The 27917-nt window shown below is 40.4% G+C and overlaps 1 protein-coding gene across 1 annotated transcript in view; it reads right to left on the bottom strand.

The window, feature by feature from the left end:
* Positions 1–27917, bottom strand: part of LOC145415676 (uncharacterized) — a 561483-nt gene that overhangs the window by 509947 nt on the left and 23619 nt on the right. Inside the window, exons 6-13 of the mRNA XM_080284894.1 lie at positions 27131–27319; positions 16022–16174; positions 15239–15376; positions 12315–12452; positions 11754–11963; positions 8129–8330; positions 7699–7916; positions 6306–6446 (exon numbers count right to left, since the gene is read on the bottom strand). Of these exons, the coding sequence (XP_080141020.1) occupies positions 6306–6446; positions 7699–7916; positions 8129–8330; positions 11754–11963; positions 12315–12452; positions 15239–15376; positions 16022–16174; positions 27131–27319 (1389 nt within the window). The remainder of the gene's footprint in view (positions 1–6305; positions 6447–7698; positions 7917–8128; positions 8331–11753; positions 11964–12314; positions 12453–15238; positions 15377–16021; positions 16175–27130; positions 27320–27917) is intronic.

The following is a 27917-nucleotide window of genomic DNA, read 5'->3' as shown; positions in this document are numbered from 1 at the left end:
ATAAAAAATCTGACTCCCTTCACTCCAGGATGAAAATGTCTTCCACCTTTCTTTACTCTGACCTACTGGCCGCGAGTGTATTGAATCCTTGCTCAGCATATCTGCAAATATTATCCCTCCATCTTTTTCTGTTTGCCTCTTCATTACACATCATCTCTGTCATCCTGTTCAACAGAAAATGAGTTCTGCTGATGTCTACATTTACTTTTAACTGTGGTGCTCATATCTCCTACTTATGTCTGTTCTCTTCCAATAAGTTTTTTGCTTACAGTGACCATGTAGGCTACACAGTAAATGATGCCTAACATTATCCCTTTTGCTTCTCTGAGCACTTCAATGTTCAAATGACTGTTAGTCTCCAGATTTCCAGTCCACTGATTAAAAGTTGAAGACAAAAGTTATTTACAGACAGAGTCATATTACTTTTCTTTGTGAAGTTTACAACAGTACAGCAGGTTTATGAATGGAAAGGGGGGAAGAGGATAACAGTTAAGTCTCATACCTACTGTACAAAAATCTGAAGTACTGAGAAAGAAGCAAAATTGTAAATGACAGATGGAGCAACAATGAAAATATATATATATACATATATATATATATATATATATATATATGCAGAAGTATGTGCATCCAAAGACATCAATATATCCTTTCACTATGCTGATTTTTTTCTTTTGACTTTCTTTGCACTTCCTGTCTAAAGCTCACCTGGTAGCACTTCATTTGGAGTTTCAGTGAATATGACCACTTAAGGTTATTAAAAGCCCATTCAGCCCTTACCAATGCTTGACCCTGGCATGTAAGAAGTAACACTTATGTGTCACTTTGACATTTATGTGTGGAAGAACTGTCCAAAAAGAAAAAGTTAATGATTCAGTAAAAATTTATATTTTATTTATTCTCACCTGAGAAAAGAAGAGCCTTGTGCTTTTGAAAGCTGGCTGCTGATTGGCCGTTCAAATGGTTTCATAAGTAATGACGTAATTTAAATAATTTTTATCATAAAGGTTAAAGTAACCATTTGGGCAATAATACTGACTGATACCTGTATACTGTATATATATATATATATATATATATATATATATATATATATATATATATATATATATATATATATATAGATAGATAGATAGATAAATAGATAGATAGATAAATAGATAGATACAGTAGATATATACTGTACTGTGAAAGACTGACGAAGAGAGTGTATGTGAGTGAGGTGGAGGGGGGAAAAGGGAGGGGGAGGCTGAGGATGAGATGGAGGGATGGGGTGGAGAGGTATATGAGAGAGGGAGGTGTGAGTTGGGAGTAGGGCAGTGAAATGGCGGGGGACAGGGTGACGTGGAGGCGTTTTGTTTGCGGCCACCCCAAACGGGATTGAGGCGTCTGGCAATAGATAGACAGATATAAAGATAGATAGATAGACAGATACTGTAAAAATATACTGTAAGGCAAGAAGGCATGAATGAGTGAAACTGTGCCTGCACAGTGGAATAAGGCTGTGATTGTACTCCTGTACAAAAATAAAGGTGAACAAAGTGAGTGCAAGAATTATCGTGGCATAAGCTTACTGAGTGTGGTAGGAAAGGTATATGGAAGAATTATTATAGAGAAAGTAAGAGAGATATCAGAAGTCCTAGTGAGTGATGAACAGGGTGGCTTTAGGAGTGGCAGAGGATGTGTGGACCAAATATTTGCTGTGAGACATAGTAGAGAAGGCTTGTGAGAAGGTGTTTATGGCATTCATGGATCTGGAAAAAGCATATGACAAAGTGGACAGAGAAGGATTGTGGAAAGTTTTGCGCATGTACGGTGTAGAGGGTAAGCTGCTAGGTGCCGTCAAGAGTTTTTATGATGTTAGTGAAGCATGTGTCAGGGTTAATGGGCATCTGAGTGAATGGTTCACAATCAGTGTGGTTGTGCGACAAGGTTGTGTGATGTCCCCGTGGTTGTTCAATGTATATATGGATGGGGTGATAAGAGAAGTGAAAACACAAGTAATGGAGAGAGGGATGGCATTGGTAATGAATGGTGATGGATGGAATATCTCAGATTTGTTGTATGCTGATGATGCAGTACTGCTTGCAAGTACCGGACAAGAACTTGGTAGGCTAGTGCAGAATTTTGCTGATGACTGTAAGCGTTGTTCCTTGAGAGTAAATGTAGAAAAGAGTAAAGTGATGGTTATTGAGAGAGAAGGTGTCTCCCAGTGCAATGTAACAGTGAATAGAGAGTGACTGGAATTGGTGAGAGAGTTCAAATACCTGGGTACAATGATAGAAAAGAGAGGAAAATGTGCAAAATAAGTTGAAAGTAGAGTGACACAAGGAAGAAAAGTAGTTGGTGCAATGAAGGCCTTGATAAGAAACAGAGGCTTGAGTGTTGCAGCTGCACGAGGTTTACATGAAGGAGTGTTAGTGCCAACTTTAACATATGGATGTGAGACTATGGTGTGGCATGAAAATGAAAAGTCAAGAGTAAGAGCAGTGGACATGGGACTGCTGAGGAATGCATGTGGAGTAGAGAGCGTGGATAGGATACGAAATAATGATTCGTGAAAGATGCGGAATGAGGAAGTCGGTAGACACCAGAATTGAAGAGAGTGTACTGAGATGGTATGGTCATGTGGAGAGAATGGATAACAATAGAGTAGTGATGAAGGTATATCTGAGTGAATTCGAAGGAGGGTGGATGTGAGGTAGGCCAAGGAGAAGGTGGAGAGATATGGTGGATGAATGTGTGAGGAAGAGAGGTTTGGAAGTCGGTGAGGGTAGTGAACTGACAGGAGATCGAGCTGGCTGGATGAATTTTGTGAGGAGAAGTGCATGATCAGGGATTTTTGGCACCCATTTTTAACGTGGCAGCATCTGGATTGCCTCTGTCGGATACGAGTATGTGAAGCTACAGAACGTGGTGAATGTTTTTGGCGTATCCGATAGAGCCAGGATTCCGGGGGCTTGAATGATGAGTGAATGGACGCGTGACCCATTGGATTGGGCAATTCTGGGCTGTCTGGACATTGCTACTCCTCACCCTGCCCTTGGGTGGCAAAGGAGGTCCGGATGATGATGATGATGATGATGATAATATATACTGTATATATATATATATATATATATATATATGTAAAGTGGTAGGTGGTGGCGACCATCATCCACTCACTTGATGTAGTGCTGCCCACTTCTTCCTTAGCCTTTATTATTCTTTTTCTGTGCCTGCCCTCCTCTCTTCCTATTTCTCACATCTTTCCTGTCACTACTTATTGCTTTTCTTTCCATTACAGGTGGCTTTACATTGAGTGACAAGCCAAATGGTTTCCTGCAAGCCAAGAAACCATTTACAATGCTGGGTGGTAACCATATAACCAAACCAAACGTGCTCCCTACGTGTCAAGTGGGTTGGTGGAGGGTTAGTGCCCCTCCCTGTAAAACAAATAACTCAGAGTCAAATGGCCACCCCGTACGGGATTATGGCATCTGGCAATAGATATATATATATCTATATATATATATATATATATATATATATATATATATACAGTAATCCCCCCACAACCCGACGTAACAGAGCCAAAGGCACGTCCGGAAAGTGGTCCTGTCTGGATAGTGGGCACCAGCCTCCTGGACTGGTACTTATGGACCTTAATCCAGCCTAACTTTGAAAGCCACCTAAATAACTCCCTACCGGACATGCATAGCACCTATTTAAACCTATTTAAGACCCTATTCACACCAATAATGGACATAAAGCATGATATAAATGAAAAGGAACCAAGGAATGAGGAACTAGAAGTGACTGTACCTCAGCCAGGGTACCTACATCACGTTTGTGGCTGCCTTTCTTAGGTTTTGGTGGTGCTGAAAATGCTCTTGAAGCACGTACAGTAATCCAGTGTTGTGCTGCACTTAATTCTTTGCACTGAGTTATAATTGTTTAACACTGCACATTGTTCTTAACTGCACCACTGCAGTTCTAACCGCCAGTTTAAACTAACAATATGCACTCCACAGTTGATTCTTTGCACTCTAAGTTCAAATTTCTTAACACTGTACAACACTGTAAATTCCCATGTGGTCTAGAGGCCAGGTATTGCAGTATATTCACTGTTTATTCACAAAAAACGAGCATGTGTGGCTTCCAGTGCGATAAGCATCTATTCACAATCGAAGTTAGGGAGTAACTGTTGATGTCGGAGAAACAGAGTTGCCAGATCACAAAGGCCACATTACCAATCTCCTCAACTTTCATTACCAAATTTTACTTTTCATTACCAAATTCTTCACTAATTATATATACAAGTGGAAATACATGTAATCACTCTCCTTATAATTAACAGCATGTTGATTATTTTCACGCTATGTAGGGTAGCAAATTAATCAGAGAGAGCAAACAATCCACCATCTCCATTCTGTGTATCCTCATACATGTGAAAAATCCATCTGGTAATGCATTATTCTGATTCATTACCAAACAAATTTTTTATTACCAAATTGGCCACCATTTGGTAATGAAAAATACCAAACGGCAACCCTGACAGGGAAGGGGGGAGGGGGGAGGAAGGAAAGGGTGAAGGGGCCATGGTGTGAGCAGCTGTTTGGCACCGCACGGCAATTTCAAATTACGGGTGGGAAAAAATTCGAATTTTTTGGGATTTTTTCCCTGTTTTTGGCCATTTTTTGGTTCTGATGGTCCAGGCCCACAATGTCCGGTAAGTGGGGATGTCCGGAAAGTGGGCATCCGGAAAGTACAGGGATTACTGTATATATATATATATATATATATATATATATATATATATATATATATATATACTGTACATATATATATATACAGTACCCTCGTGTCCAACATGCGTTTGTCCAGCTCGATTTGCATCCAGCACGGAGAGCAAAAAATTAGTACGTTTTAATACGATTTAAGTACTGTAAAATGGGGGTGTAAGCATAACACTGACGGAGCTTCGAGAAGTGGGTGAAATCCGCAGAGTTCGCCTCTAGCACGATCACCCCTCGTCCAACACGGTTATACTGGACGTTTCCGTGACGCTGACAGCTAATCAAAACTTCCGATCAAGTAGCCTCCCCCGACCGCTATCGTGACATGATCGTGATGTCTCCCATTGAAAAACGCTTCTGCTCTCATGTGATGTTTTGTTTAAATTTCTCCCGCCACAGCGCCACTCAGTCGCACAATTCACATTGGATGGTGCTTTTTTCTTGCTGCATTTTCTGCCCTTGCTACTGCATTTTACTCAGCTCATGATGCCTAGGAAGCCTTCTGAGAACCCCAAGAAGTCGCGGCACCTCCCTCAAGCCACCAAGCTAGAATTCATCGAGAGGCAGAAGAAAGGGGAGAGGAATTTCAAAGGATTTATGAGGGAGGTTGAGGAGAAGCAGCGGCCATTATCCGCTAGTGACGCCAGCAGCCATCCTCCAGGGACACAGTAAGACTACCTACAGCCTCAGATATCACCTTCCATTCCTGGCAAGCCCACCAACACTATCCTAAAAGGTTAGTTATCATTCATAGTACAGTACCATTTATTATAATTACAGTAGTACCAATATATATATATGTATATGGTAGGTATTTAGGGTGACTTTTCCTAGGGCTGCTGACATAATTCGTTTTTCCCCACAAGCTCTGTTGTTTGTCCAACACATTTTCGGTCCAACACGGGACCCATGCATGACAATATTACCATGTTGGACGGAGGGTACTGTACTGTATATACATATATATATATATATATATATATATATATATATATATATATTATTTGAGCAATCTAATCGCCAAGTGGATATTGTAACCCGTATAATAAAAATGATTTAAAATACATCGTTGCTAACGAATGCACTCATACAACCTTTCCGCTGCCAGCTTTCAAAAGCTTAGGGCTCTTCTCACCTCACATGTGAATGAACAGTCAATAATGATTAATTTCTTTATATCTTCAATTATCAGGCCTGTTCAACTTTTAAATAAAATGGATAAAAGGCTTTTACCATATGTAAGTAATTAACTATGAACAGTAATATCCAATATGACAAAAGCTAAATTGGACTGCACAATTTACATTTTACTGTGATTCAGAAATACATATATGAGTACAGTACTATATACAGCTTAAGTGCATCAGTCACGGACAAAGAAAAATGAGGGTCATCCTGAAGAGATGATAAGTTTAATGGTGAGAGATACATTGAGTGAAACATATTGAAGCTAAGTACTGTAATTCAACAACAGCACATCTAAAGAGCTGAGAGAAATGGGAAAAAGAAATATGAATAACACTGTACCTTAAAGACTTGCTCCCATTTGGTGTTGATGCAGGAGAGTTTATCATGTATCTCCTGTGCCACCTCAGGTCTGCATGTTGCAGCTAAGAAATTGCCAGTCTCATTCATTTCCTCCTGACGCTCCTTCCATTCTCCAAGATCCTGGTGTAAACATGCAAACATCTGCTATTACTGTACCAGAAAGAACTTAGTAAAAAAAAAAAGTTTCTTATGCTCACCAGTAACTCTGGAGAAAACTCACCAGTAACTCTGGAGAAAACAGAAGAATACAGTACATCAGGAAACTAATTTTCTTATTATTTCATGATAATTTTCATAAACCCTTCAATATCAACTGCTGTACCTTTATTCCAAACATGTATAATCATCAATACCTACTTTAAAATGATGACGAATATATTTCATCCTAGTTAGTGTCAACAGAATATGTTCAACTTAGAAAGGACAGCTTTGACTCAATGAGTAATAAAACACTATCTCCATTAACCCCTATTACTGTTGTACAGCTTTTAATAATATTCTGGATACCAACACACAATTCCATTGAAAGATGGGAGATTATCATTCAACTCCAATGGCTAAGTATATAAGAGTACCATTTATTACTTTCATCTGGCCACTTTTTAACCTTTCCATATGACAATGATGACTTTTTCCAATTAAATCTTGTTATCATCAAATTTTACTCAACTTTATAAATGTCATTAGTGGTGAAACAGTTGAAAACAATTTATAGGGGCATTTTCATTACTAGGAAGCCCAAGTCATGTGCGCTCTCAGCTTGAATATTGCTCACCCTTGTGGAATGGTTGTGGAGAGGTTGCATTAAGACAACTAGACAAAATTCAGAATAAAGCTGTTAGAATCATTAACAACTCTGCCATTACACATAAACTACCTCCCCTGCAAGTAGGAAGGAATGTTGCCTTCCTTGCATTATTTTACAGATATTTTTTTGGCAAAAGGTCAGACGAAGTTGCGTCCATGGTGCCACCTCTCCATGCCTTCCCTCATGCTACACGGGCATCTGGTAGCGCTCATGACTGGAATGTCACTCAACCATATTGCAGAACTTCTGCCTATCAGAATTCTTTCATTCCCCGAACTGCATCTCTCTGGAACTCGCTTCCCCAGAGTTGTTTTCCTCCAAATTTCAACCCACAACTCTTCAAGTCTAACTGTTACAGATATTTTATGAATAGAGGACACCAGTAATCTGGTGTATGGATTATTTTTTTTTCCCCATTTGTTTTTCCTTCCTCCATTCTGTTATTTAAAAAAAAAAAAAAAAAAAAGTTAATCCTTTCTACTCTAATAATATTGCCCAGTTCTCAAAGAGTATAAGCTAACTAAATTTTACAGCAGAAACACAGTAGTCTCTAATGCCACTAACCTGGAAGAAATCCATCTTATCTTGTTCTGGGACTCCTAACATGGATGAGGCACGCTCCAGCCAAACTTCAACCTGTTGTGTCAGCTCAATGAACTTTTTCCAGTATGTGATGACTTCCTCCAGCAAACTCTGAATACACCGCAGCTCAACTGACACATTCTTCCACCTTTCGTTCATTTCCAGGAGGAATTTGGCAATTCCGTCATATTCTGCTTTACCTTAAAGCAGAAAAAAATTTCCACTATTGACATATGCTATCAGTATGAGAATACCTTTGGTAGTGTTACAGAAGCAAATATCTGCTGCAAGAGGCTTTTAGACAAACCATAATAATAACAGCATAAAGAATGGAGAGTGTGTACTATGCCATACTGTATTTTATGGTATCTTAAGCTAACATCTACTAAATCTAACTTTGTTGATTACTTACTAAGACTGGTATCCTTCTTGTAAGCCTCAGATACTTGCTGCATCTCATGAAAGGCTCGGTCAAACTCTTGGAATATATTACGAGTTCCAACAAAGGCTCGGTACTCAGAAAGAATTTGTTGTACTTCTTGTTCTTTACCATACTTCACAGCCCATGTCTTAAGTTTTGCTTCAACAAGAATCAGGAATGCTACCAAACAATACTGCAAAAAGAGAGAGTAAAAAAAAAAAAAAAAAAAAAAAAGTGTAAAATGGGAGTGGTGACTGTTAATGAGCTAAATCCCCTACCGTAGTACAATATGCAATACATTCATTAGTGCTCTGAGCATCATCTGTTGACATGTAACATTTTTAAAATATGTATAACAGCAAACTTTTGTATGTATACAGAAGACTAAAAAGAAGTACCAAAAATGAAAATTTGTGTACTGTCCCAGACATAGAGTAGAAACTGCAAGTGAACAACATCTGGCACAAAGAATTAGTTTTAAGGTGAATCTATTTACCTTCAAAGTAATTACTCAGTCTCAAAGGATAAATATAGTGCTCTCATAAAAGTGCTTACTGTGCAAATTCCTTTATATTTCATGCATATAACACATATGCAGTTGTTGTTGTTGTTGTTGTTGCTTCACCCATTGAGTGCGGCTGTATCATATACGATATTTGGGTCCAAATGGCTATGACTGCGGCTGTATCATGCATGATTTCCTGCTTTCAAAAATTCTGCCATCAGAAATGGCACGAAATAAATCAGCAAGCAACTCATGGCACCCTATAGAATATTGCCATGCATAGATTATGCATTTTTACAAAGAGCAGAGCTCAGCTCAGCTACCTACAAAATGACAAAGGTAATGGTACAAAATCTTCATGCCGCTGCTAGCAGTAGCCCATGCAAATACTGGATGAAATTTCTGGATGAGTGTAGTGATGATAGTGATATGTTGTTAGATGATGACAGTGATGGTTCAGATGCTGATTTACACCTTATCTAATCGCAAGATTGACACTGACGACACAGTGCATCCATTACACATCGTTCACCTGGCACCAACGCACAGGGAATATTTATTACTTCACGGACCTGTTTCGGAGGTTATATTTTTGTTTGGTATATTGTGTTATATACCACTGAACTCGGGATTTCTTTCTGTCTTTTGACGATATTATTTTTTTTCTAATACTGTTTTCCAAATATTTGAAAACTTCTGCACACAAGACGTACATGTAAACAAACACTGATGCAGTGAATGGGTTATTCCTGGTCTGGCTAGCCAAGGTGACCTGTTAGCCACAACTTAGTAACTGCTTCTGTGAGGCTGTCCACCAGGTACAGCACAATACATACACCATAAACAGTAGGGATCTGGTATCCTCTTGTGGAACACAGCACCTTAATGGGGTCAGACCAGGGGCCATGGCAGAGTGGAGGGAAATATGAGGAGGTTGGCCTCTGGGTGGACACTGCAGCTGCTCCACCCAGAATGTAAAGTCCCTCTACATGTAGGCTGCCCATTTTACAACACATATAGCAAGCAGCTACAATAGGTGAACAGACTAAAGTTTTGAAACACAGGTTCATTACTGTATTCAAAATTCTAGCTTTCATATGAGTGGGATGAGTAGCTAAAACAAAATCAAACAAATATTTAACCTCCTGCCACAGTCTTTCAAAAATATCTCTGTCACTTTCTGCAAAGCCTCTGTGGTCCATTTTCACATTGTAATAACTGCAATGAAACTTAACAAATTAATCAGCTGTCTGGCGGGGATTCTAACTCAGGCCGACACACTCCAAGTGCATGCACCTTGTCACAGCCAAACAGAGGATCTCTGTTTTGCCTAAGGGCAATGTGGGCATTTATAGACCCCATTACATCTATCTTTTTTCCTCTAGGTGATTAATATGGTGAGTTTTCAATACACATGGTAGCACAGCACTGGAGGCCACCACAGGGGATAAAGGTACTTAGCAAATTATTCACCAGTCTGGCCGGGATTCAACCTCAGGTCCACGTGCTACATATGAGAGTATGTTAACATTGAGCCAAACAGAGCATCCACACTTTGCCTACAGGCAATGCAGGCATTTATAGATCCCATTACATCTTCCTGCAATGTAACTAACAATGAGTGATAAAGACACCGTCCTTCAAAAACTCTGAACAGACAACACCCATGGATTTAAGGTCTGTTGGTTTCAGATTAAAAATCTCTTACAGATACTTTATACACATCCCAAGGCAACTAAAGAGAAAGAAATAGGTGGGGCTGCAAACGCTCCCTTCCTTTTACTGAAAAATTCCAAAAAATAATGGATTAAGAAGAAGGAGAAAGGATTTTTTTTTTTTCCTTTTTTAGGGGTCATATTTTCACCACTACACAGATTAATTTAACCTTTGTACTGAAAATAAAAGAAAAAATAAAAGATTTTAAAAAGAACACAGATTTAAGAAGAGAAACAAAGTGGTCAACCACAGGAAGCTTTGAAAAATAAATAAATAAATAAATGTATAAATAAATAAATAAGTAAATGTGGCATCTGGTATCATGGGGTTCTGTTACATAACACGACAAAGCATCTGAACATTCTGAAACAACTATAACGGGGCAGTGCTACAAACTGTGTGGCACTATATGACATCATACATTGTATAGATTATTGAATGCATAAGGCTTACCGGTACCCATGCACGTGATGAACACTGTCTTTGAATAAGACAAAAAGCAACAGATATTGGTAGTGGTAGGTGGTGACAACCATCCTCCACTCACTTGATGTAGTGCTGCCTACTTCTCCCTTAGCCTTTATCATTCTTTTTCTGTGCCTGCCCTCCTCTCTTCCTATTTCTCCCATCTTTCCTGTCACTTCTTATTGCTTTTCTTTCCTTTACAGGTGGCTTTACACTGAGTGACAAGCCACATGGTTTTCTGTAAGCCAAGAAACCATTTACAATGCTGGGTGGTAACCATATAACCAATACCATATGTGCTCCCTACGTGTCAACAAGTGGGTTTGTGGAGGGTTAGTGCCCCTCCCCGTAAGACACATAACTCAAAGTCAAATGGCCACCCCTTACGAGATTATGGCATCTGGCAACATATAGATAGATGAGGACACCAATCATATTATTTGGATGGATAATCCCCCTGGATAACTGAAGTACAATATTCATTATCTGACCAGTTATTTGTCACTTGACCAGACAGCTAAATAATTCAGATGTTCTTATACCAAAATAAAAAAACCTTTTCATCCTGGGGACATCTCTCTTAAGATGATTAAAATCATTCACCAGCAGCCACCCCCCCCCCTCCACACACACACAAAAAAAAGGATGTCCTTCGGCTGAAAGGGTACAAAATAGTACGAATAAATGCATGTGGTTGGCAGAGACCAACTCAGGCTACTGTATCACACCACTGTAATTGTACTGCACTGTAGTGATGAAGTAGTGAAAACAATCATGATGGTGATGGAGATGATGACTAATGCTGAAAGTGGCATAGGAAATGGTGACTGAGAAGTAATGAGGGTGGTATTAGTATTCACTAGGATAGTGGTGCCTGTAGTTATAAAAAAGCCTGAGGTATGACAGCATCTGCAATGTTGTATGACTTACTCTGTGTTCCAGGTACTTAAGCTTGGTCTTCCTCTGAGCAGCTCTAGGTGCCATTGTCTTGAGACGGAGTTCCATATACTCTAACTGTTGCTGTGGGAGGCTTGCAACATCTGGACTGTTCTTTATGGACTCAAAACTCGACAATATTGATGGCAGCTCAGAAAAGAATGCTTTATGTTCCTCAATCTTTTTGCTTAATAAAGTAGCAATCTGCAAAAAGATAATCTTCTGTACAATTCTATTACTAATCATCATGCCTGTAACTACATTTCCCTCTAATAAATGGAGCAGATAGAATTCACAAAACAGAAATAAGAAACAAAAATAGCATGAGAAATATCAACCTCTTGCCCAGTGAAACAGGCAATATTTTCATGCATTTATCATTCACCATTATCTTGATTTTTTTTCTCATTTAAGGATGGGGGGAAAGGGTGATGAAGAAAGAAAAACTTAAAGGCACAGTTTGAAACTGTATACCATAAATCTTTAAGTGTATGGTAATCTGCAGTTTACTGGCTAACAATCAAGTGATACTGTAAAATTTCACAAAGTTCTTACCTCATCATTCTTGCCATGCAGTTTATCCTCGGTACCAAGCATGGCCTCTGCTCGGCTCAGCCACTCACCAATTGGTCCCAAGGCACCTGGTAATGAGGCATCCAGCAGCCATGTCCAGTGTGACATCTGCTGTGAAACCTATGCCACAATATATAAATAAATAATTAATAAATTAATTAAGCAATTAATTAATGATAGATTTCAAGATCAGTTCAAATAATGTTGTAAAGCTAGTTATATATTCATGACTGGCATGGCTGTTCTGTAATACAGTACAAAACTGCACAAATCTGGTTTCTAGAACAAAATTCTAAACTAAATTCAAACCAAAGCTACTTTACCAGAGAAAAAAGTAATTAGGCAAAAAATTATCATTACTTGACAATTTGTTAACTCAGTTCCCCACTGACTTCACCTTTCATCAGCAATGTTATTCTAACTCAATTTTCTGTTACTTCAATGGAGAGGACAGGAAGGGCAACCAAAATTTAACAAATAAATTATGGTGGCCTGTTAACACATTCTGGACACTGGTAGGCCACCTTACTATGCATATATGAACTGCAATTTATAGGTCCTGAAGGGCAAGTATTGTAATCTATAAACAGGAACATAACTATAACAGAAGCAGAGGCTCTCAAACCAGTGCCTACTGAAATAGACCTTACAAACATTTACTGTACTTATTTCACAAGCAACACCATCAGCATCATATCACTTCTGCTACACCATTACCTCCTCTGAGGTGTAGGAACCCCTACGCTTAACTACAGTGGTCCAAAATATGTAATGGGAGTTGGCCAGACTGTCCCTAGTGGCACTCATTATCATGTATCCTTTCTTAGAACCTGCAGCTTAAGGATATATTTCTATCTCATTCTGGCTAATGCAAGATGACTTCCATTCACCATCCAATCTATTACTGATGCCTAAGATTTAGGTATTAGTCTGAGCAGTTAAGGTAAGAGTAACAACTGCTCCCTGCTGCATGATACTGTGTGAGCAATAAACCTTAACCACCACTCACATTTCAACCCTTACTGGTCACATCACAGTTAAAATGCTTTAACATACTAAACCACCAGGCAGTCATCTGCTGGTGGTAGTAATGGTTACAAAAGACCATTTGGCTTACCATTTAGTACAGTCATTTGAAGTTAACCCTACAGTATAATACCAAGTGGGCACCCCCACCTAACTTTAATTCAACTTATAAAACTCAATTTTGTCCTTTGTCAACTTTTCTGTTTCCCCAATGCCCACACAGTTGGATATTAATTCTCAAACACATTTGGGAACTGGAATTCCCTATCTGCAAACATTCTCTCTACATGACCACATCATCTATATGCAGTTTCTTCTTCATTATTATCAACGCACAGCAGACCCTTGCTATAACAAACCTCAACAGAATTGATTTCAGGTTTAATGAATGCCTCAGAACCCACCAAACTTTCACTGGCTATATTGAACAACAGTCAATAAACGGGGTGGGTGCATCATGTGGCCCTTCCAAATGCCTCTGAGCCCACCAAACTGTTAACTATACCAAACTACAGTCAATAAATGAGGCACATTATGTGGACCCTCCAAACCAAAACTGCTCACTTCCCATCATAATTGCTGAGCTGTAATAGTAGATTATAGGAATACTGTACTAATCATGAAGAAGTGCTATGACAAGGATGTGAAAGAAGCTGCAAAAAGGCAAAATTATGGGCCAAGTCAGTGTAAAATGGACACAGTTTGCATTTTTAGTTGTACTAGAATATGATATTAAAAAAATATAAAAAAATATTAATTTGGTTTTACGCCTGGTATCCCTGAAGGGCTGAGGCACTGCCCCTGGGTAGAGGACTTTTGGACTGGAGCGTGTAGCATTTTATGACCGGATGGCCTTCCTGATGCCTACCAATGACCCTTGGGTGGATTCAATCCTGCAACCCTTCGGTCAGAGCGGAGCGCTCTAACCCACTGAGCCACTAGAATATGATATTGTACTCATTTATTTTAAAACATGTGCTTGAATTTGCACCTGAGGTGGGAGGGGCATTCATTCATTCATTCACCACCGTACCCTTGACTTTAATTAACTTTTTGCTTTACTGACCTTGGCTTCTGCCCTGTTAGTCTGTTGGAGTGAGGGTCTACTTCCTTGCTGTATATTATTTGCAAATCACATTGTTTCCTAACCTATCTCATCTACTCACTCCACACACATTTCTCAACAGTCCAGTCTCCATTTCTTTCAATCTCTGACTTTTCACACTCATGCCATACCAGTCTCAGATTTATGTTTATGTTTTACACTGGTTTGTTCTTCCTACCTCTGGACAATTTTATTTAGTTTGGGGGAGATCTAGTGAAGGACTTTATCATTGCTATTTCTATCCCTTTTAATTCAAAAGGTTTATCTTCTGCTGAATAAAACCACCTGGAGATAGCATGAATTAAATTAAAAGTAAATTAGACTGAATGCGTTAATGAGTGTTAAAAAAAAAGGAAAATCATTACTCCTTGGGTGCAGGAGCCCAAGGCTAGGCTACCACAGTCCAAGATGTTATGTGGATGCACCTACAAATTCTGCTTTACCTTGACTATCAATATTGGTGAGAGTGCTTTGATGTACAGTATGAGACACATTTAATGGTCCAGTGACAGAACACACAAGTTGGAGCAATGACCTCACCTTCTACAAATGGGTTCACATACTCAAGATATTTTTTATTACATAATTTACTAAGGAGACAGGCCTGTTCCCTATCCTTAATGTTTTACACTGTGGTAGCCTACTCTGAGGCCCTTATGCCCTGAAGACGAAATTATTAATATTTCCCTTTTTTTTTTCCTTTTTTTTTTTTTTTTTTTTTTTTTTTTAAATGGAAATGTTGTATCCGCAAAAGTAGACAACAGTATGAAGTTACCTTATTCCAAGATGCAGTTATGGTCTGCCATGAGTCAGTAGTGATGGAGATCATAGATGACTTTGATGCCACTAGACCCTGCAGCTTCTCATAAATCACTCTCTTTTCTTCAACTTCTGAGGCAAGTGCTCTGAATCTCTGAAAGTAAAACATAAAACTTATCAAGAACTAAATTACATAACTATTAATGAATTATAACAGATGACAAACTAAATACCAATTAAGTTAAGAAGTAATATGGGTTCTCATAAGTCACCAGTCATGCCACAAACACACCATAACAAATTTAAAATCACACAAATAATGATCTTACAATTATCACCATCCTTATTCTCCATCATCCTGCCCCCTTTTCCTACTTCAGATAATGCAGACTCCAAAAACAATAAAAGAGAAAACAGAAAAAAGAACTATTAACAGTATGCCCAGTTAAATGGGCCACACAGTCTTTCACATTCTGTTCAAGCACACTGAATCCTGGCTCTACCTTACTAATGCAATCATCAGCACTTAAATTTTTGTAATTGGTTTTAGAGATGCACTTCACATACAACTGCCAGATAAAGATCATTCTACAAAAAAGGGTGCCAAAAGCCTTGACATGTGCTTCTCCATACATGGTTCATTAGCCAACATGATCTGTCAATTCCCTTGTCTCACAGATTTCCATACCTCGCTTTCTCACCCACTCATTTACCATATCCATCCATCTTCCTGGCAAAGTCCACCACCCCCCTCACCATCAACCTTATAAATAGCTGAGAAGGTGGATTAAATGCTGACCTCATAATTGATGTTGCCATGAGTAGCAGGGTCATGTAAGGTGTCCAACCAGTTGGAGGTATGTTGCAACCAGGTGGTAAGTTCTGTGTATTCCATCTCTATCTCACTGAATACATCACCTGAACCACTTTCCAGGGATGGACTTGTACAAAGCTGAAAAAAAAAAATAAATAAATAAATAAATATCTAAGCATCACACTGGACACCATATTGACAACACATACTGGTACTTTCCAATACAGATCTGACAAAAGGATACTGCAATGTGTACATGCAGTAACTCTGGAAGGTACAGCATATGAATAGTGTGGAAGGAAACCTGCTAACTGCTGTGAAATATGGTATGAATGAAGGTAGATGGAAATTAAATACTGACATTGGTTTAGTAACATTGTTGGGGAGGGACATGGATGTAACAATTATGTCCCCTTGAGAGTCCAATGGATTCGACAAAAGGATACTAAAATGTGTACATGCAGTAACTCTGGCAAGTACAGCATATGAATGGTGTGGAAGGAAACCTGCTGACTGCTGTGAAATATGGTATGAATGAAGGCAGAAGGAAATTAAATACTGACCTTGGAAGGTACAGTCGTGGCACATAGGCCTTGACCAGGGTGTAAGGGAAAGTCAGTGCCACCACAGGGCTGCAGTGCATCGGAACACGTTCCCTTACACCTCCTGCCTCCTTCCCCAATCACCCCCTGCAGGGGGTGTAAGGGAGAGTGTTCCAACGCACTACAGCCCTGTGGTGGCATTGACTTTCCCTTACACCCTGGTCAAGGACTATGTGCCACGAATGTACAGCATATGAATGGTGTGGAAGGAAACCTGATGACTGCAGTGATATATGGCATTAATGAAGGCAGAAGGAAATTAAATACTGACATTGATTCAGTAACATTGCTAAGGAGGGACATGGATGTAATAATTATGAGAGTCTAATGTTAACATATTGTACTGTATACATTACAACTTTTCTCACCTGCATGAGCACAGTAAGTGTGAGACACCCTCTATCAGAAATAAAGGGCATGGTGTGCAGTCTCCCATTTTTCCTCTTTTGACCTATGTCTATTCCTCTGATATAATTTTAAAGCATGCTGTCATTATCTATCCATCCATCCATCATCCAATCCTACACTGCCCCATGAGGAGCATAGGAGCCTGGGGCTAGGTAGCTGAGTAATGGGATGTATAAAACCCCGCATTGCTTAGAGGCAATGTGGGGATCCTCTCTTTGGCTCAGTGGTAACGTGCGTGCGTATTAAGTGCAAGGGCCCAGGATCGAACCCCGACCAGACCGGTGATTAATTTGTCAAGTTTCAGTTCGGTCCTTTACATTGGTTGGCAGTGGTGTGGGATGTGAGGTGGGGCTTAGAGGGCCATGATGTTGAAAGTATCTTAAACCTTACATCCCGGGGGTGAGCTGTCTGTGTGGTTCGTGGGCTCCCTCTAATGGTGGCCTCCAGTGCGCTATGCTACCACGTGTGTTCGAAACTGACCAAATTAATCACTAGGGGAAGAAAAGAGTGATGTAATGGGGTGTATAAATACCCGCGTTGCTTAGAGGCAATGTGGGGATCCTCTCTTTAGCTCAGTGGTAACATGTGCATGTATTACGCGTGTGGGCCCAGGATTGAATCCCGGCCAGACTGGTGATTAATTTGTTAAGTTTCAGTTTGGTCCTTTACAGATGGTTCCGACATTTAAGGTGAGATTGACCAGCCTCACTCATCCCTGAGTAACATTACATGAGCAATCAACCCCAACCACCACTTGGATATAATCCTTCACCGGCTCAATCCGACTGGAGCACAATAATTACCCATTAAACCAGTAGGTGCCAAAATTTGGTTATATGGTTACCATCCAGCATTTGGCTTGTCAATCAGTGTAGAGTCACCCACAGGCAGAAAGAAGAGGAAAGAATGAAGGAAAGAAAGACAGAAAAGGGAGTGTAAAGTTACACGAAGGCAGAAGGACAAGGAAAGAATGAAGGAAAGGAAGACAGAAGAGGATGGAAGGAAAGAAGGATGGAGGATAGGAAAGGGCAAACACCAGACAGCAGCACTACATCGAGTGAGTGGATGGTGAGCGCCCCCACCTACCACAATGCTGCTATTACTGTTTGGTAAATACATAGCTATCTGTAATGTTATGGTAAAATGCTGCATTAGATAATTTAGGGAACATTTCCAAGGCACTGAAATCTGTATACAGGAAGAATTCAGTCACCTGTTGGTGTTGTGGATACCTTTTACCTGGTCTATTTATTTACACATTCAGTGATGGACGGGGAATAATCTTGCTCAATAAACATGTGGATAATAGTAAACATTCAAAAATGGAACACACAAAATGCTAATAAATATCCATAAAAAATGCTGAATTAATTGTCAGTGCTACTAATGCTTCTCTGTCAGTTGTTTAAAAAAAACATTTTGACTACAAAATTCCTTTATTCTGTCATCTATCATCCCTTTTTTTTTTTTTTTTTTTTTTTTTTTTTTTAGGGGGATGGAGATTTAGGGCTAGGTTACCAGTCCTGACACTTAAGGCATGAACAATCAGCCTCACTAGTGCCTGAGTGTCATCATGTGAGCAATAAATCCCAACTTTCTCTAACATGTAAATCCGTATGGGCTCTATCCAACTGGAGTGCTGTAACCGACTAGACCAACAAGTGTCATTTAGTTATATGATAATCACCGAACATAATTAGTAGTTTGTTGGGTTACAAAGAACCATTTAGCTTGTCACTCAGTGTAGAGTAACCTGAAAGCAGCATGACATTAAGTGAGCTGATGGTGGGCACCCTCAACTACTACAAAAGTTACCCCCCAAAGTGGAGAGGGGTGGCCCCCTGGGGTAAGAGCCAAAGCCATTATCCACACTTATGGTTTTTAACCCAGGAACATGAAATTTTGCACAATACCCCCCAAAGTGGAGAGGGTTAGTGCCCCTTCCCAGAAAACAACTAACTAAAATAACAAACAAGAAGCCTCGGACAAGGACTGACCTAACGATGACGACCCAGGACCAGACAAAGGACTTGGTAATGGCTACATGGAATGTAAGAGAAGCGAATGATGAGGTGAAAGAGAGAGAGATTGTCCAGGTGCTTGAGGGTGCGAAAGTGGATGTATGTGGAATAACTGAAACAAAATGGAGAGGAGAAAGTGTGAGAGAATGGGAGTATGGATGGGGTATGTGTGCAGGAGTAGGTGAGAATGAGAGGGCAAAGGAAGGAGAGTATGTATAGTTGTGAGTAAAAGATGGAAGAAGAGCATAAGACAATATGGATCAGTTGGGTCAAGGATTGCGTGGGTAAAGTTGAAAGTTGGAATACAAATGTGGGCGATTGTGTACGTGTATGCGCCAACGCAAGATCATGCTAGCAGAGTGAGAGAAGAGTTCTGGACAAATGTGGAAGTGTGCATGGAAAAGTTTGGAAGGAATGAGAGAGTGTTTTTGATGGGTGATATGAATGGTAAAGTAGGGAATGTGAAGGTGGATGGAATAGTTGGTGAGTGGGGTGTGCCTGCTGAGATAGATGAGAATGGCAGTGCGTTAGTGGACATTTGTGCTGGGAGGGGGTTGGTGATAGCAAATACCCTCTTCAGGCATAAAATGATCCACAGGTACACATGGCGAGTGATGAGAAGGGTGGGTGGTGAACTGAATGAAAGGAAGGCAATGATTGATTATGTGTTTGTGGATGAAAGGATGCGAAGATGTGTAATGGATGCAAGAGCTTATAGAGGTTGGGGGAGTGGACTTTCTGACCACTACTTGGTGGTGGCCAGAATTAGGATCCAAGTAAGATGGAGGAATAGGAGAAAGGAAAGACGAGAGGAAGGAGTAGTTGTAAGGAGAGTGGAAAGGTTACAAGAGGATGAGAAAAAGGCAGAGTATAAGAGAGAAGTGGAGGAACAATTGGGCAAATATGAATTGGAGCAGATGGGGGACGTGGAAGATGTATGCAGGATATTTACAGAAGAAATATGTGCAGCATGTGATGTGGTGTGTGGGAGGAAGAGAAGACGGAGGGGGGTGCAAGGAACAGCATGGTGGACTGAAGAGGTGAGACAGGCTGCGGCACAAAAGAAGAAAGCATACAATGAATGGATGAGAAACAGAGGCGTGGAAGAAGTTGAGAGGTGGAAGAGAGAGTTATATGTAGAAAGAAAGAGACAGGTGAAAAGATTAGTAAGAGAGAGTAAGAAGAGAGTGGATGAGGAATTTGGAAGGAATTTGAGTGTAAAGTGGAGGGACTGTAAGAAAATGTTCTGGAAAGAGGTGAAGAGAGTAAGACAGGGTGGAAGTGAGGTTAGCAGGGGAGTGAAAGATAAAAATGGTAGATTACTAGTGGAGAAGGGAGAAAAAGTGAGCAGATGGAGAGAACACTTTAAGGAATTGTTGAACATACAGGATGGAAGTAATGTGAGTATAAGTGGCTGGGGAATGGCTGGGAGAAGGAGGGAGGTGAGACGACAGGAAGAAATCAGTAGGATAGAAGGTGTGGAAGCAATGAAGAAAGTTAAATTGGGGAAAGCCCCAGGAATTGATGGAGTGTGTGGTTAAATGCTGAAGCATGGGGGAGAGATAGTAGTAGAATGGATGTGGAAGATGTGCAGACTGGCCTGGGAGGAAGGTAGAGTCCCGGAGGATTGGAAGTTAGGTATAATTATTCCCTTGTACAAAGGAAAAGGGGAAAAAGAAGTGTGTGGTAATCATAGGGGCATTTGTCTTCTTAGTATAATAGAAAAAGTGTATGGTAGGATACTTATTGACAGAGTTAGAGAAAGAACAGAGGAATTAGTTGGAGAAGAACAGGGAGGCTTTAGGAAGGGAAGAGGTTGTGTAGATCAGATATTCATTCTTAGATCTTTAGTGGAAAAGTTTCTAGAGAAGGGAAAGAAGTTGTATGCGGCTTTCATGGATTTGGAGAAAGCATATGACAGGGTGGATAGACAAGGATTGTGGAAAGTATTAAGAATATACGGAGTAGATGGGAAGTTGTTGAATGCTGTGAAGAGTATGTATGATGGTGCTAAGGTTGCAGTGTGTGTGGATGGTGAACTAAGTGAATTTTTCTCTTTGGAGGTTGGGTTAAAACAGGGATGTGTCATGTCTCCATGGTTGTTCAATCTGTACATGGATGGGGTAATAAAAGAGGTACAAGGTAGGGTAGTGGATGTTGGAGTGGCCCTGGTAAGAGAGGATAGTGTTTGGAAACTCCCTGTACTGTTGTTTGCAGATGATACTGTGTTGTTGAGTGAAGACGAAGGGGAGCTACAAGGCTTGGTGGATGAGTTTGAGAGAGTGTGTAAGAAACGGAATCTAAAGGTGAATGTAGGGAAGAGTAAAGTGATGGTCTTTGAGAGAGGTGAAGTCAGTGAACGTACAGCGAGGTTGGATGGTGAGGAATTGGAAAATGTGAGTACGTTTATGTACTTGGGTAGTGTGATGAGTAAGGATGGAGGTTTGGAGGGTGAAGTGCTTGAAAGGGTACAGCAGGGAAGAAAGGTTGCTGGTTCCCTGGAAGCAGTGATAAGAAACAGGGAAGTGAGCATGGAAGTGAAAAAGTTACTACATGACAGTACTGTGATGCCAACTCTAACGTCTGACAGTGAAGCTTGGACGTTGTTGGAAGGACACAAGTCAAGAGTGAGAGCAGTGGAAATGAGTTATTTAAGAGGAGCCTGTGAAGTCACATGGAGAGACAGGCTGACGAATGAGGATATAAAGGAGCATTGTGGTGTGGATGTGGATGTGATAGGAAGCATTATGAGGAACACACTGAGGTGGTTTGGCCATGTGGAGAGGATGGAGGGTGAAAGACTGACGAAGAGAGTGTATGTGAGTGAGGTGGAGGGGGGAAGAGGGAGGGGGAGGCCGAGGATGAGATGGAGGGATGGGGTGGAGAGGTATATGAGAGAGGAGGGTGTGAGTTGGGAGCAGGGCAGTGAAATGGCGGGGAACAGGGCGATGTGTAGGCGATTTGTTTGTGGCCACCCCCAACAGGATTGAGGCGTCTGGCAATAGATAGATAGATAGACTTCACAATATTGCATGGAAGGGTGTGGCTCTCAAAGGTGTTCTCCCTCTTGTTTCTCACTGCCAGAATTTACTAAGCAACTCCAAAACATGCTAAGTAAATTTTATGGATCTTGAATCCTCACAACTGAACAGGGGTTCTTGTGTGTTGGGATTTGGGATACATTACAACGATGATGCAAAATGAAGTCAACCTAATAATGAATGACAAAGGATGAACCATCCAAAATATGATGTTACAAAGCTGTTTACCAATGGTGAGGTGGAGATCTGTTACAGTTCAAGTTTGTGGTAGTTCGAAAGCTGTAATGTCTATGAGTTACAGTAAATAACAATGACAACATTACTTTAGTGACCAGGGATGGTCCACTGGGGGGATGAAAAGGGTAGGAGCAGGTCACCACGACTCTAATAATTGGCTCAGAGTTGGTCAAAGGTTCACATAGTTGGTCAAAATGGAACCAAGTTACTTTTTTTTTTTTTTTTTGGGGGGGGGGGGAAGACACTAATAGCTACAGTAGCTTAATCCAGTCAGCACATAAAAATCCATACTGATCTGCACTGATTGGTTAGACAATAAAGAACTTCTGCTTATCCTTCAGTTAAATGATGATCAGTTTTGCTTAACTTCAACTCCTCTAGGAAATTTTTTGCACTTTATACAGCTTTAAGGGAATAATTAACTTTTTTTTTGTGAATATATGAAAACTACTAGCACTGACAGATTTGTGAAATACTAAAAGAAACTATGCATTATATAAAAAAATAAATATGAATAAATGCTAAAAATCAATAGGTGAAAGCCTGAAACATGCCATCCCAAAGTCAACAGCTGAAGAAATTAAAGGTTTGATTTTTGTAACATTTTAGTTTCCTTTCATTCCTTAGAATATGAGGTAAATGTCCAAAAGCACAATTTAAATTTTATGTCAATTTTATAATCCTCATTAGTTGGTTAAATATGACAGTAACATGGAGCCAGATGGTCAAAATTGAGGTTATCTCCCTCCCCACTCACAAACTCCTCAGACTATCCTTGTTAGAGACAGAAGGTTGTTCAATATAATATGGTGTTAGTGCACTGAAACATATGGTTTGGGATGCACCTCATTCTTAAGGGGTCAAGGACAGACATCTGTTCTGTATTTGTCTCTGTTACTGGGAGCACATTCTTAGTTCCAGTTACATCCCCCATGGCAAAAAAAAACAGAAAAAGGCTTAGAGCAAAATGCTCCATGGAAGGTGATGATGGATATGTTGATGTGGGTGTGCTGGTTGAGGAGAAATGGGTGGAATGTGTCATGAATGTTACGAAAGTAAATGAAAGGATTACTGTATAGCAGTGAAAATACTGCTGGGTATATACAGTATCCGTGTATGTTCTACAGGATGGCTTGGATGATGTAGAAAAAGACAGATTCTGGGATGACTTGATATGTGTGGTAAGTGGTATGGTTTGGGAGAGGACTTACATGGTCATATGGGTGAAGCAGCTCAAGGACATGAAGGGGTACATGGGGGATGGGCACATGGTATGAAGAATATGGAAGGGGAAAACATACTTTAATTTCAGGAGGCAATGAGTGTGACTGTGTGCAACATACATTTTAGGAAACAAGAGAGTTGGTTATTACATATGAGTCTGGGGGAACTAGAAGCAAGATTGACTATTCCCTGGTCAGAAGGGCTGATAGGAGGTTGGTGAAGGATGCTAAATTCATAAGGAGTGAAGGGTGTGTGCAACAACACAATTTACTGATATGTGACATGGTGCTTAAGGAGAATATATCAGTTGATGAACCAAGCAGTGAGGGATGCCATCTACTGCTAGATGAATGGAGTTGCAGCTGAATAGGAAGCCATTGACAGAAGTGTTAATGAACGGTACAGTGCTGTCAAGAACAATCTCCTGAGAGTTACTTACTCAGTGTGTGGATCGACAAGGGGCCCTCCAAGACACAAAGCACCATGGTGGTGGGATGAGGGTGCAGAAGCCACAGTTAAGGAGAATAGAAGGCTTTTCCCGGAATGGAAAAGGGGTGGTAAAAGAAAGGAATACTTGGCTGCCAAGCATAAGGCTAGAAATGAGATATACATGGCAATATTTGAGTATCAGAGACTTTTAATGGATAACTTAAATAGTACTGAAAGGAAGAATATGGTATTTAAGGTGGCAAATCTGATGAGGAGAAAAACATGGATATCCTAGGTGAGCATTATGTGAAGAATGATGAGGGAAATGTAATAGTGGACAGTGAAGCTATTAAAGACAACAGGAAAGAGCACTATAAATGGTTACTGAAAACAGTGATGGTCTGTCAGGAGATCCAGTGTTTGACCCTTGGCCTTTGATTGATGTTGCTACTGTGAGCAAGGAAATAGACAGGATGTAGTTGGAAAAGGAGGCAGGTGTGTCTAGGCCTCAGGAGGTACAGGAGTGGGATTAGTTAATGATTTGATAAATATGATTACATATGAGTCTGTTGTCCCAGATGGCTTACTGATGAGTGTGACTGTAAATGCATACAAGGCGTGATGCCCTGGAAAGAGTAAACTATAGAGGAATAAAAATTTTGGACCAGATAAACAAGGTTTGAAAGCAGATGTGGATAAAACAAAAGTGATGAAATATAGGGCTGGTGGTGGTACTGTCAAGGCATAGGGAAAGTGGCCACACAGAGAGTGTGGGAAATAACTCCATCTTGTGCAATATTTGTGATTAGTGAATGCATAAGAGATGCAGAGGTATTAAAGGCAAACTGTGAGATAATGCTCATTTCATGTGTGTGGTGTGTGTCAGAGAGAGCACATGTACAGTGAAATCTCCTAAACCATGTGATTCTAAATAGCAGATTCATAATACGCGGCAACATCATGCAATAGTTTGTAACATCAGCAAATCGCAGAAATTACACAAAATTCGCTGATGCAGCCTCAAAAGTGATGCTTTTCTGATGCCTCATGTAATACGCAACACCAATACCTCAAGTCCGTGCATTTAGCCAGGCATAAACCAATTGTAGTCAAGCATGGCAATTACTAAACCAACCATATTCAAGCATACCACTTACTATAGGCCAATCACAGTGCTTCCCTCCCATGTCAGGCATGAAGTATGTGGGCACTTGATGTCCCAGCACCTGACTCAGTGCACTGTCTCCATGCCACTGTGAGCAAGTGGTTCCAGTGGAGTTTACAAGTGGAACATTTTTTCCCCCCATGCTTCCTCTACCTGCCCAATGTTACCATGGCCAATTATAACCCTTCTAAACCTACAACTTCTTTGAGGAAGGGGAAGAAGATGAAGAAGCTAACATGTAAGTTAACGTTAGATGCAATAAGGAAGACTGACTGTGGTGAGAAGAAAGCCAAAGTTGCCTACCATTATGGACTCAATGAATCAGTGACTCTTACAATGACATGGAGGTAGCTGAGAGTGACAATGACACTGCTTCTATTTTCTCCACTCTGGACTTTGAGGGGAACCTGAGGGAGGCTGATGAGGAGGAAGTGGCACAGAGGCAGCTGCACACTCACCTCGTGCTGAGAGCCTTTAGTCCACCTCAAGTTTTGGAACCCCTCCCCTGTCCATTCAAGCAACGTCGTTAGTCAGGGTCAGATAAGAATTTTACAATATTGTTCATTCCCATTAAATATGCTATACTGATTTCTTTTCCAGACTCTGTATGTTTGCTGGTGACCAGTTTGATGTAGGCTTGGGGGTAAGGGGGGAAACTTTTCCAAGATGCCAGACTCATAAGTAATTTTCTGCATAAGTTTAGTTATTTTTAAATTGAGGAATTCTCAAATTGCGGTGTGTGATCAGTACCTTAAAGTCGTGATTTAGGAGATTCTACTGTAGACTGTCAGGAGTGAAAGGACTGGTCTTGCTGGCGAGTCTCTTGAATGCGTGGAAGAGTTATGTTATTTTGGAGACATGTTATGTGCTGGAGGTAGGGCTGGAGCTAGCTCTGTGGCTAGGGTATGGAGTGGTTGGAGGAAGTTCAGGGAGCTGTTGCCTCTCCTAACACTGAGAGGGCTCTCCCTCCATTCTAAAGGATCTTTGTATGAGGAATGTGTTTGGCGTGTAATGCTGTATCGTACTGAGACCTGGGTGGTATAGGCAGCGGATATTCAAAGGCTCAACAATACAGAAATGGCAATGATTAGATAGATGTGTAGTGTATCCTTAAAGGCCTGGAAGGGAAAGATTTATGACTGAAGAGTTGTAAGGAAGGAAGGGACTGGAGTGCATTGGTGCTGTGATAATGCGAGGCAGAGTGAGATCGTTTGGGCATGTGGAGTGGATGGAGAATGACAACTGGCTGTGGAAAGTGAGCAGTGTGAAAGTCACGGGTAGGGTTGCAATTCGCAGACCGAAAAAGACAAAGGACAAGGTCATACAGTCTGACCTCAGGGATAAGGGAATGAATAGGGAGACTGCCAGGGATCGAGCAGCATGGAGAGCAATTAGGTGACCAAGGTCAATGAATGCAAGCATGTTGGAGCCTTTATAAATGATACAAAATCATACAATACAACTATGTACTGTATTATCTAACCTATGCAAATGCTGTATAACCAGATGCCCTGAACCCAGACAGGGTGGTTATACATGAATCACCTCCATGTTGCCCTGTCCTTCACCATCAGGCATCCTGTCCTCCATCAGACACCATTCTCAATCACATACCCTTCCACCCTGCCCCTCCATCTCATCCTCAGTCTCCCTTTCACTCTCTCTCCTTCTACCCATTCACACACTATACCTGTACCAGTACTCTATACTCTCGTTGTCAAACTCTCACTCTGCATTCATAATACATATACTAGTATAAACTGATAACAGTAATCTGTGGTAAGTACTTATTTGAACAGAATGAGGTTAGTGATGGCTTTTTAATCATGTAACATCACTACTGGAAGTAGGCTGGTTATCAACTCTTAAATGTACTGAACTACATTGACTTAGTTGTGGGTCCTACATTACCCGTAAGGGGGTAGCTAATACAGTATGGGATTGGTTATAACTGTTACCATACTCACCGGAACACTGGTAGTGCCAGGCTCTGGGAACTTGTGAAGGAATGAGGCCACATATGTCATGATTGACTTTTCATCTGGCTTGTCAACATCCACATCCTCAGAGTCCAACAAACTTGGAATGCCTAAACCCTTGTCAGCAATGCGGAATGCAGCCTCAAGGCGAGCTTTGTTTGACATTTGGTTCATTGTCTGTAATATACAACTTTTATTAATTAGGCAATCAATATACTTCAATATACAGTATATACAATATAATGACCATACATACAGCAAACTGAATATGTTTTTATTCCTTTGGTATTGCAATTTCACTCTATAGCTATATGTATCACTCAAGAAGAATTAAAGAAAAAATCACACCAAAAAGACAGGATTTAGAATTAAATCCTCAAAGTTACATCTCATTTTTTTGTAGGTGTTAGGCAATAGACAATCCTGTCAATAGCTAATATCCACAAATAATGAAAATCCACCTAAAAAGGTTCCTGACAGCCATAACCTCACAACAAGGTGACTTAAAACCCTTTGTAGTGTCATAAATATCACTATACATTAGAAACTACTTTTTTCATTCCAGAATGTTTAAATGAAGGAGTGCAACCTTGCAGAAGTAATGCTGGAAAAAAAAAAAAAAAAAAGCACTGACAACTGGGGACTACTGACCAGAAATAGATCACATGATGGCATCTGGAGCTTTTTTTCTGACACTTTCCCATCTGATCTCTTCACCCTTACGCATGCTATACTTTCCAATTCTCCCCTCCCCCCCCTTCCCCAGATTAAAATT

Source organism: Coenobita brevimanus, chromosome 13 (assembly GCF_032717465.1).
Source record: "Coenobita brevimanus isolate Jiangsu-jjx chromosome 13, ASM3271746v2, whole genome shotgun sequence".
Classification (NCBI taxonomy): Eukaryota; Metazoa; Arthropoda; class Malacostraca; order Decapoda; family Coenobitidae; genus Coenobita; species Coenobita brevimanus.
Note: the sequence above shows the minus strand (reverse complement) of the source record. Positions and strands in the feature narration are given on the sequence as shown.